The following is a 12,555-nucleotide window of genomic DNA, read 5'->3' as shown; positions in this document are numbered from 1 at the left end:
GAGATTTTAAACTTTTTAAATGTTTAATAACAAAATAAACAGTAAAACGATTTTAAAAAAATCCAGAAAGCAAAATAAATCTTTAAGCTTCATGCATTGAATAAATTACTTCACATGGCCTTAACAAATCTGTACATTTTTTTCCCAAAAGTAAAATATTGTAGTGGCTTCTACCGTGGACAGTAGCTTCCATCCACCTATTTTTATGTGTGTTTTAAATATGCACTTAAAAAACTGTCAAATGTACAGCTGTGGAAAACTTTAAGGACAGGTCATTTGACCTTCGTCATAAGAACACAGCTTCATGAATATATTAAATTACATCTCTATGAAGATCTTTATTCGTTTACACTCTGTAAGTTTTAGAGTTATAAGTTAGAAAATATCATTACCTCATTATAAAAACTGCAAAAATTCCAGCCAGGAAAAAAAACAATCGTGTGTGTAAAAGCCTCACCCACAGGCTCTCTGTGCTGTTTCTTTAGGTTGTGGCAGTGACCCTGAAGCAGATCTGAGCTTCACCATGGCAGACAATAAGGAGTACCGCCGTTCACAGGTCATAGCACCTAAGACTACTACTCAGTTCAATCAGTTTCTCCCATCACGGGACAAGCAGTCCGGCTATGTTCCAGCACCATTACGCAAGAAACGTGCAGAGCGAAATGAAGACAGCAGAAGAAGCTGGGCAAGCCCTATGTTCACAGAAGATGACGGCACTTTCACTAGGTACAGTAATGCAAATCTGCACTTCAGAGATTCAAGGGGGCATTTGTTAAAGTATACATTGTAGAAAGGTGACCAGTAATGATGTGGAAAGTGTGGATTTGGTCTTTCTCTAATGAGAAAAAACAATATTTCTTAGAAAGCAATGAAATGGAAAAAACTAATTGGGTATTTCTCTAATCTTCAGATGTTTTTCTGAACAAAAAGACAGTTTTGCGTGCATGTTCTTGACTCTAAATGAGAAATTGTCAAAAGATTTCCAAAATATATCTTAGGCTAAGCAACAAGGTCTAAAATTACTTTTTGCCAAACCTATCATCTGTTTGTTTTTTCATTATAAATATGCAGAATAAATTGGGCAGACAAATATTATTAAAAAAAAAATGTATGTGTTCGTTTATCAGTCAATGCGCAGTGGGTAGCACTGTTGCCTCACTACAAGAAGGTCTCTGGTTCGAGCACTGGCTGGGCCACTTGTCATTTCTTTGTAGAGTTTGCATTTGCGTGGGTTTCCTCCAAGTCCTCCGGTTTCCCCCACAAGTCCAAAGACATGCGCTATAGGTGAATTGGGTAAGCTAAAATTGTCCATAGTGAATGTGTGTATGTCCTGGTCCTCTAATTTGGGAGTTGAGCGTTAAGCTTTGTGACCCACTTTGTAATAATGAGAGGTTACAAAACACCAACATGGTGTGACTAAATATCAACTTTGATATAAACGGCCCTAGGATATATGTCAATATATATATAATATATATAATATACACTATATTTAACTTAAAATAATTAAATTAATAAAAAAAAAACATTTTACTACTGATTTTATATATATATATATATATATATATATATATATATATATTATTTTTTTTTTATTTTTTTTTATTTATTTTTTTTCCACATACAGAGAAACGTGTATTTTAATTGCTTCTTTGTTCTCATTAGAACTTAGGAAGATGTTTGGCACAGTATTTTTCTTACCATACATCTTATTATACATTTGTGTACATTAATTACAACACAGTCTTTGCAACTTGATTAAAAATATATTGGCCATTTACTGGTGAGTTAATGTCAATTATAATACTTCATGTACTTGCAAAAGCAAGTCTTTACTCTCATTTGGCACTCGGTGAATGTAAAATTTAATCCTTGTTAATGAGATTTTCTGAACCTTTTTCATATAAAGTAAGTGTTTTGGGTCAAATTGAATTGCAGCATAATCCCTATGTTGTGATTGAGCATTTCTCAAAACGTCTCCCTATTGCCCACTTTAAAATTTATGTTTATCATAAAATTCCTCTTTTGTTGGGTGAGATGTTACAGTAACCATGAAACCTCTAAATGCAGTTGACTGTTTTCTTCATTACTTTCTTGCTATTGTGCTTTTGAAAAGCTTTTGAAACCATTGTTTGTGGTCAGTCCCAGTCCTGAAATGGCAGGTTCAGACTCTTCATCTTTGACCGGGTTGAAATCTCAGACAGCAGCCCACCAGGCTTCAGTTTATGAGTATGACAGCAGTGATTCAGATGCAGATCGACCGGATCCTGATGTGGTTCTAGATGACCTCGCTAGTCGTAGATTTCACAGCCCTTCTCCTGTCGCTCCGACCAACTTTGCCTTACCCATGAGCCCACTGGAGGCAACTGCTGTCCCATGCACCACCAGACCCCATGTGCTCATCAGTAATGTGCCCCGGCAGACAATGACCCATCTCAGGTCAGAAACTGGCATCACTGACACGCATCTGCTTGCAGTTTATCAGTGCTAACTTTGGGTCTTCTTCGGAGAGCTTCAATTTTTGGTTTTGAGTTGCCGTGATGTCATTATTTGGCTTGATTTTCAACCTTTTCTTTTTTGGAATATTTAATTTTTGTTTGGTTTGCTGTGCTTTGTTAGCCATGGATGGTGTGATGTGCAGTGATTACTGGCAGTATGTAATAAAAATGGCTGTTTTTTGAGCAGCAGTCAGTCACAGTCTCTTCAGAGGACTTACAGGAGGCCAGAATCTGCCGACGTCTGCATTTATGATGAGTCTGAGGAGGAGGACGATGAGTTTGGCTATGCCGATCCTGTTCAAGATGACCTTTATGCCCGTAAAGTAGGCCTGATGCCTCAACTGTCTGCCTCGGTGCCTTTTGATAAATTTCTGCCCAAATTCTGGACACCTGAGGAGGATGCGCACATCAACAAGATCAAACTGGGTTCCCAGCGTCGGCCTTGGTACAGGAAGATCCAGGGTTTCAGGTCTGTCCAGTACAGAGGAAAAAACTAGAAACAAAATAAAACCTTTAGTAAAAAAAAAAAATTCCAAGACATGCATGATATATGGAAGTTGAGGGAATTATAAAGTTTTAATGGTTCCATTAAATTATAAAATTTATAATTAGTATTATTAAAGATATTTAGTAAGAAAAACTGGACAGTATTTGGATAATAATAATAATACTTGCTCTGTTTATTACTAAAATATGCTATGAGGGTTTTACACATGAGCTGAATACTAATATCATATAGACAACTTGTTTCTTTTTAAATAATTATCAACTGTTAATGAAAAAAAATTGGTTTTAATATTTTAAATAATATTATACATATTTAAAATTAATGATGTAATTTGAATGTATTAACAGTAATATAATAATAATAATAATTATTATTATTATTATTATTATTTTTTTTTTTAATAATTATCAATTTGAATAGATTTGAAGAAAAAACGTTTTTTTTTATCCACTGTCCTTATTGATTAGAAAATTATTGACGAATAATTCTATAGATGCTCCAGTACTCCCTTATGCTTCCCCAGTTTGTCATGAAGTGGCATCTGCAAGCAAATGATGCTACACCTTAGTTCAGAACAACTTGGCCTAAAATTTTCCTCACATATAAAATATGCAAATTGTGTATTAATTGTACCTTGATTTTGAGCAATTTTACTTTAAGCATGGCCTAAATGTTCAAATTCTTTTGCATGCCACTTCAAACCCTGAAGTTTCTTTATTGATCATTGACTTTCATTACTAAGGCTTTTCTGTCACCTCTCTGTGCCTTTTCCCTGGTGAGGGTTGCTAACTTTTTTTCTCTGTATCTTTCTCTGTGCTTTTTCACCTCACATTTTCCAGCCACAAGAAGTCAGGTTCGTCCTCGGAAGAATCAGACGGTGACGTCAATCCCTGGCATTCTGTTCCCACTTTCTCCCGCACTCAGTCTGAACCCCCTCGCTCTCACTCCCATTCACCCGAAGGCCTTGCCCTGCCAAGCCTCACTTCTACACACAGGTCCTTATCACATCCCTACATGCCATAGGAATGGACATCCACTTCCCCAATCAGCTTCTCCTCGTGTTCTAATAAACTGATGCTTACTAACATGTAGTCTTTTTTTATTTAAAATCATCCTCACTGACTTTAATTATCTCACCAAACAAGTGCTTTTGTATCCGAACGGAAGAGATGAGAAGGTTCGTACTGTCAGTATATAAGTCGTTACATAATTCAAGCATGTTTAAAGTGCAGCTCACCCAAAAAAAAAAGTGAAAATCTTTTAATAGGGTTCATAGTAAAAAAAAAGAATTAAGAAAACAAAAGCTCTTCAAAAGGTGTAAGATTTGTGTGAGAAGAGAAAACTATCCAGTGAAGTTCTCCAATAAACAGTTCCCTTTAAAAACAACTGTGACCATATTATATAATGAGTCAGTAGGTTGAATTCTAGAAAAGGATCAGTACATTCCTGAATGATTAGTCATTCCTTTGAGTCTGACCTTTACAATAAATACAGCTGATTCAGCTTACAAATCTGACGGATTACAAGCACACTGTTTGCATTTGAGAGCAGCAGCTAATTTACCAATAAAATGGTCGATTATCAGATTTTTCTGATTTCAGTCTGTTCACCACACAAATCTTTTATATGCCTTCAGAAGATAAAAATATATCAAAGTATTCATATCAACCCCGATTTTTGTTGCAGTTTTGGTAGTTAAGGACCCTTTCACATCAAAAACAATAACTACCGTTGAGTATACATTAGTGTCCACACTACTTAAAAACAAAATGCATAGTTGAACTGTGGTTATATAAATGACACAAAAAACAAGCTACTACACTTTTACAATAATAAAACTATACTTAATTTTATGTTAAAATTATGTTTATTCTAAGCATTGACATGAAGGGTTATAAGTAAAGCCAGACAGAATCTGCAGAATTTGATTTTGTTATTTCTGCGCAGAATTTTTTAAAAACCTGTGGATTTATGTGGAAAGATTTTGGAAGTATCATAACTAAAAACGAAGTATATGAAATAAAAAATAATAACTTTTTAAACTTTTGTTTATTGTTTACAATGCAAATGCAATTAGATCAACTTAATTAGCAAAAAAAGCAAGTGTCTTAAATAAATCTGCGGAAATCTGCAAATTTCTGTGTGTGCAGATTTTGTGTGGGCCTAGTTTTAAGTAATTATAAACTCTTTAAAGTCTGTTAATGTCATACATTAGCTGAAAAGTCATTCTAGCATGTTATTTCCCCATTCTTATAAATGTGCAATTTTTACAACATCATCATTATAATTTGTAAAGGCACATTTACACATTAAAAGCACACACTGCAGTTTTGCTTTAAATGTCTGTGCCTTTTTAAAACATGATGGATTCTGACTGGCTATCCATATTCATCAGGGGGAAATCATTCTGAAAGTGTTTCCAAGCAATACTGTTACTGTTATAGCTGTGCTGTGGATGGCAATGCTGTTTATTGTTATTTATTTGTGATTTTAGAAACATCTTTATCATTTATCATAAAAAAATGCTATTAAGAGCCATATTTCTAAAACTAACTTCCATGGTGGTTGTCTGTACAATCAGCATGGGAAATATTAAATCCTATTTACTATTGTCTGTTTAGAGACTGTTTGTTCTGTAGCCAGTAAATATTGCCTAGTTACTTTTCAAACACAATGTAGTTATTGTCTTTCCTGTGAACGGTTCTTGTTATTCATGCCTGCTATGAACTGTCGTAATATGACATAGCATTGCTATAGCAGATCCTTAAAGATAGTTTCGCTGAGCGTTTCTATACTTCTATTTTAAAATCAAATCGAGTCCAAATGTTATGTCACGATCACCGGCTATCCGTGTAGACTGAATTGCTGGTGATTGTGACATTATGTAAGGGATAGAATACATGTACTGTAAGTGGTTGTTATTGCAGAATAAAGTCTGACAGTGCTGTCCGCCTGTGTGTAACTTTGCAAAAACAACCTGGATGTACTTTATTCTGCTTATTACTTACCGCAAAATCTAAACATTACACACAAAACAATTTTCTGAGCTGATTTTTTTATTCTTTAATTAAGGGGAAAGCTAACAAAAATGAAAATGGCTGAATGGAGCTGATGGAGTATACACTAACCGGCGTATAATTAACGATGACAAATAAGCATAGATATGCATTTTAGCTTATTCCCTTATGGTCAAAATGATTGTGCATAGATGAGCTTATGCTATTAGTTTCAGGAGTTGTTATCTCGGAAATAAAATATTTAACTATCAAAATCAAGTGTAACAATACAGATGTGAAGCATGTAATATACTGATATAATACATGGGTAGTTGCATCCTGCTTTATGCGCTACTATTTTTAACTTGCAGTTATTTTTACACTTGCCTTCTCCTACTGTTCCCTTGCATGTTCTGAACCCTTTCTTTACTCTTTTCTTCTTTCATTCACTCACAGTTCTCAAACACAACCCCTCACTGTTGCTCAGCAGATTGTCGGGCTGCCTAAATTTGAGCCACCTGATTTTTGGCCCAGTCCAGATCCCTCCTCTGGCCCCAGACTCATAAAATGTGAAAAGCATCCACTCCTTGGACGAGAACAACCTAATGACCCGTACAACGTTTCTGCCGACATCCTGCCTGATTTGGAAAATGATGATATGTTTACACGGCGCACAAATGCCTTCCACTCGAGCGATGACCTGGCCAAGCTGAAGTATGGAAACTTCCTTGTACCTCGCCGTAGATCAGAGGCAGATGTCACGGTGGTAATTCAGCCTCGTCACGAGGGCGAACCCGTGTATCCTGACATTGAAAAAGACGATGTGGTTTCTAGAAAAGTTCAACAGCAAATCAGCCATCGCCCTCTGTCCGGGGCCCCTGATAACTACCACCCTGTTCCTATTCCAGAAACATGGGCTTTACCACCTAAACTGCAGGCCAAGCTGATAAGTGACCCAACTGAACCCAGACAGAGCAGACCCAAAGCGGAGTTGAAACCGCATCTGAAAACAGACGATATGCTGCTTAGGAAGCTGAGAGCTTTAAATACCCAAGGAACGGAGGGCAGGAAAGCTGCCGGTGTTTCTTTGTCTTGCAGTGAGGATGATATGCAGAAATGGCAGGCCATCAGAGAGGCCAGTCGAGTGCGTTACCGGAAGAGGCTGATGGTGGAGAGGTTAGGTTTCTGAGCCTGCAGAGATGCCTGTGTGTGCTTGTCATCGTGAGCTCATCTGCAGTGTACTTTCTCATTCTCGTGTTAACTGTGATCTTGCACTGGCGATGGCAAATGTTTGTGAATCTGACAGAGGTTTGACTTTGCATGAGCCCTGGCTGCCACTTGATGAATGACTGTAACAGGTAGATATTTGTTGTGATTTCTATATTAAATTGTATTGGGCTGGCTTCAAATTGTTCTCTCAGTTTGTTCATTTTGTGCACAAAGTCTTGGGCCACTAAAACTAAGAACAGAAGTATTTTATGCATACAATTCATTGATATGATAACAGAATTTTGATTTTCTTTGCATATAAAAAACAACAATACTGTGCATGAGACATTGTGTTTCTTCAGAATCTGACATTACCAACTACTACTCTGGGGTAGAGATCTGCGCGGGACTAAATTTTGAATCCCGCTCCTGCTGGCTCCTGCCAGGTTTTAGCCCGAACCCGACCGCTCCCGCTTATATTCAGAATTTTTTGTCCCGGTGCCCAACCCACCCCGTTTTCTACCGCCACGCCCGATCCCGCTAAAGAGCAGGGGGAGAACAAAATCGAAATCCACCCAGCTATACAGAGTCCAGACAGCCTATAACAAGCTGTCTGTATAAACACACACACACACACAACACAGACAAAGCTCTCTCTCTCTCATTCGCGTGCACACACACACACACAAACACACACACACACCTCTCATTCGTGCTGTTTCAGTCACACACATAACGTTACATACGCGTGCTCGCTCGCTCGGGAGTCGGCAGCGATATTGCTAGATGGCCCGATGCCGTTCCAAATTAAACCTGTTAACGACCACTCCCGCACTTTATTCGGAAATTTATGCAGACCTCTACTCTGGGGGTGCGTTTCCCAAACAACGACATGCTATGACATTGACAACGGCATCGTACTACGATAGTACTACGATAGTTCAACTCTGAACTATACGCTAAACTATCATAGTACGATGCATCATTTGGAAAAGAACGACATAGTGACGAGTGTTTCCCGAAACCGTAGATTCCCTGTCGCAGATCCATTGTTTAAACCATGTTAGTTATAATGTAAAACGTCCACGATAAAGCTCTAACCGGGCTGGAGGAACAACTTCTTTAGAAAAAAATATATATATTTTGTGCAACTTTTATTGTTTTAGACGCACACACATTTTAAAAAAAATCCAATATTAGTTTTGGTAAAAACATGCAGCCGTTTTCCATATTAATTGAAATATATGTAAATTGAACATATAGGGCCTGTGTTTCCTTTACACATATTATTGAGAATATTTCATATAAAATCATTTAGCTAACACATATTCTGATCTCAAATATAAATACGAGAAATTGTTAATGGTTGTAGGCCTAATTTACAGTAAGCTATTTACTAAAAAATACGTTTAAAATGGCATAAATGATTTCAAAGTGCACTACATAGAGAGTGCAACTGTCAATATGAAGATTGTACTGTTAAAAACTGTAAAATGAACTTCAAAAATATTTTGAAACCAAATTACACCTTAGAATGACGACCTAAATGTTTTTTTTTTTTTATTCATTCCAAGATTAAATGTTAGAATGTTCTAAATGAATGGGGCATCGGGGGTAACTGGGAATAGAACACAGCCAGGAACTATGCCAAATCAACTAACTATGTTTGTAATGACAGAACTTGCAACCTTAGTTGGCTAACGATTGTTTTAGGAAACGCACCCCTGGCTTACATAGTACAATGCTATGTGTCATTTCCCCCTTGAGAACAAGGTCATTTTTTACACTTTACAAAACCCTAAGGTAAATCCTTTCAGTTTATAAGTGCATTTTGCTGTCTAAACATAAACATGAGTTTTTTCCAGTATCAAGTGTGTTTTAACTAAAAGAATGTGTTTCCAGTATCAGCAGCTTAAAATAAAATAAAAGCAATCCATTACTCTTTTAAACTAATATTTGTAATCATATGTTTTTAAAATATATTTAAATAATCATATATCAAACTGTAAATATCAGATTTACACACTGTAAAGCCCAACAGTCAACTTTATCAAATGAGTGTAGTTAACTAAAAAATTTACTGAAAGTTGTTTCCACTCTTTTGAAATGAGTTTTGAAATTAATCTTGAAGGTAATTAGGTAATTTAATACCTCATTACTCCAACTTAAATGGAGTAAGTTCACAGTACTCATAGATTAGTTTTTTAACTCTAATGGTTTGTTACAATCAGTTTCTTCAAACGGATTAAGTTGCTTTAACTTATTGGTTTTTACAGTTGGTTAAAGTTCTCTTCATCTATTGGGTTTTTTTTTGTGCTCAAATTGCTTTGTTTACTCAAATTAATTAAGTTCACATTACTCATTAGTATTAGTTTTTGAACTTGAGTTTTTACGGTGCAGGCAGCTGTTTACCCAGCTATTTATTTGTTTTTAATAAAAATTGAGATTTGGTTTTAGCGATGAATGCATTATTGTGCAGTACAGACTCCACTGGTTTAGCTTTTATTTAAGTAAAAGTGTCCTACCAGACCTGCTTAGGAGTGAGTGTATCCAGCTAAGAAATGGTGGAATGGTGGAATAGTAAAACCTGAGCAATGTATATAAATAATCCAGTCTGACACATTCACTTTTTACAAGGCAGCTTACAATGAGCTCAAGCTTCAAATTCCCCACACCCTTGTGATCCTGTGAAAGCTGGAACTTACACTTACGTGGCCATGGTAACACACCTAACACTTGAACCTCAAGTACAGCTTTTCAACTGATCAGAGTCCATGTAATGCTGGACCATTAAAAAGAGCAACCACAGTGGGTTTGGTGGGGAATTCAACAAGTTTCCAATGATGTCATTCCACCTTAAACTATTAAGAGTTACAGCTGACAGTTAATGTTAGGTTTGCACATTTTATGTCAGACTGCCAGGACTGTGATCTGGGAATTAACTGAATGTTGAAGCATGACTGTATAATAAATAATCATTATGCACTTGATCGTAGCTGGTGCAGTGTGGCTAAGCTAATGACATGCAATACCATTCAACAAGCTTGAGATTTAAAAAACAAAGAAATGAATGCATTTATACAGCATGAATGTGTTTAATTGATCAAATGCAACAGTAAACACATTTATGTTTCAAAAGATTAGCATTTTAAAGAAGTATTGTTCTTTTGGACTTTCTGTTCAATATTAAACATTTTTGAAAATGTATTAAAATGTGCCAGTTCAGCATATTAGATTTATTTCTGAAGGACTGGAGTAATAATATCCGAAATTCAGCTTTGCAGTCACATTAATACATTGCATTTAAAACCATATTATCTAAAATTATATATAGTAGTGTATTAGTTCATCAGAAAGTCAATCATCACACCAGATATGACAATGTTGTTGTTGTGGTTCTCTTTTACTCTCCAGACTTTTCCAGAAAAACTCTGATAGTGAAGGGTGAGTTCTGGTCTTGTACAGGAATGGTGTGTGTGTGTTCGGTCACGCTTGCTGCGTAGGCCTTTGTTTCCCCTGCTTTCCTCTATATGAAGCACTGACACTTACAACGTACTCACAATGCTTTAATCCCCATTGGGCTCCTGTCCAATGTTCTTCACTGCAGAAACATTGTAGACACAGATAATACTTAATTTAATCCAAATCTGTTTAAACGTGTCATTCTGGAAAGATCCAGAGGATGAGGCACACAGGTAATTCTGTAATGAACATGTATCACATGAGTGGCAGTGATTGAACAGGACACTCATGGAATATTAACCCAATGAGTTGCCACACAGCATATGTGGTTGTCTATTATTCCAACTAACTGTGAAGAATATTCAGCACATGCCTGCTTTTACTAACACTGTTTGTTTTTTGTATTTTTGTCTTTTGTATTAATGTCTGTTATTTATGATGGCTTGGTTGACCTGCAAAGCCCAAAGTATATTTGTTTTTAATGCAAACAGTAGCATACACTCACACACTCACACAGTTAACTTAAGAATGTTGGTCCAAAAGGATAAAAAACGTAACCAAAACAATGTGTGTATACTGTATATAATTATGATTGAATTATAAATAAAAAAGTTAAAGTCAGAATTATTCACCCCCTGTTGATTTTGTTTCCCCAATTTCTGTTTAACAAAGAGAAGATTTTTGCAACATGTTTCTAAACATAATAGTTTTAATAACTCATTTCTAATAACAGATTTATTTTATCTTTGCCATGATGACAGTAAATATTGACATTTAAACAGCTTAAGGTTGTTTAGGTTAATTAGGTTAACTAGGCAAGTTAGAGTAATTAGTCAAGTTATTGTATAAGGATGGTTTGTTCCGTAGACAATCTGAAAAAATATATAACTTAAAGGAGCTAATATAATTGACCTTAAAATGGTTTGTAAAAAATTTAAAACTGATTTTATTCTAGCCGAAATAAAACAAAAATTTTCTTTCTCCAGAAGAAAAAATATTATCAGACATACTGTGAAAATTTCCTTGCTCTGTTAAACATCATTTGGAAAATATTTAAACAAGAAAAACAAATTCAAAGGGTGCGAATAATTCTGACTTTAACTATATGATGATAACTATTTGGAAATTCAGTCATAATTTATTCATAATTATTATTATAATTCATTCAAAATACTGGTTGTTTATGTATAGTTATTGTTTTTAAATAAACAAACAATACATAATTTATTATAAAGCAATAAATACTTTTATTATCATTATTATTTATTTATTTATTTTTAGTAAGGTTTTGGATGTGTCAAACAACAACATGATAATTTAGATGTTAGAGCAATAAAACTTTTTTGTATTGATTTAAACTAAAGTTATGAGTTTTTTAATTGCAAATCACACAATCTCTCATCACAATTGCCACCTATTGTTTTCGCTATCTTCCACAGTTTTTTTTTTTTCCTTGTGCCTTCCCATTCATTTACAACATTTTTGTTCCAATTAATTAATTGTTTCCAATTAAAAACTGATTTAGGTCGGAAGAAATGTGTGAGCTGCCCCTACATTTCTGATAATGTGATTACCATCATGCACACTTTATATATAAGTGCACACATTACAAACAAAGTTTACTTTGGGCTTAAGACTTTAACTAAAAACCTAAATGGCTTAAATGCATTAAATATTTTTCCATCTTCCCGCATGCCTTTTTCCCTTAAAGCAGAGGTGTCAACTATAATGACTAAATGAAGCCCACAAAAGCAGTTAGAATGACCCTATATTCAAGATATTGAGACAAAAATGTGGGTGGTTTTGTATATTTATTTGATTAAGTTAATGTCACATTAGCAAGAGTGCTGTTTCTCTCATTTCAACTGCATAATTGACTTTA

General features: G+C 35.3%; 1 protein-coding gene and 1 long non-coding RNA gene across 51 annotated transcripts in view; both read left to right on the top strand.

Annotated features, from left to right (window-relative positions):
- Positions 1 to 12,555, top strand: part of LOC147842349 (uncharacterized) — a 736,864-nt gene that overhangs the window by 543,674 nt on the left and 180,635 nt on the right. The gene's annotated exons all lie outside the window — the stretch shown is intronic.
- The window catches only part of lmo7a (LIM domain 7a), a 78,633-nt gene that overhangs the window by 34,604 nt on the left and 31,474 nt on the right, over positions 1 to 12,555 (top strand). For 29 of the 50 annotated variants that reach the window (XM_087266472.1, XM_087266460.1, XM_087266469.1 and 26 more), the window contains 6 exon segments: positions 486 to 726; positions 2,143 to 2,439; positions 2,686 to 2,967; positions 3,846 to 4,001; positions 6,459 to 7,178; positions 10,626 to 10,655. In XM_087266472.1, the coding sequence (XP_087122598.1) occupies positions 486 to 726; positions 2,143 to 2,439; positions 2,686 to 2,967; positions 3,846 to 4,001; positions 6,459 to 7,178; positions 10,626 to 10,655 (1,726 nt within the window). 50 annotated transcript variants of the gene reach the window in all.

This window comes from Danio rerio, chromosome 9 (assembly GCF_052040795.2).
Source record: "Danio rerio strain M-AB ecotype USA chromosome 9, GRCz13ab, whole genome shotgun sequence".
Lineage (NCBI taxonomy): Eukaryota > Metazoa > Chordata > Actinopteri > Cypriniformes > Danionidae > Danio > Danio rerio.
This window is presented reverse-complemented; position numbering and strand designations above follow the sequence as displayed.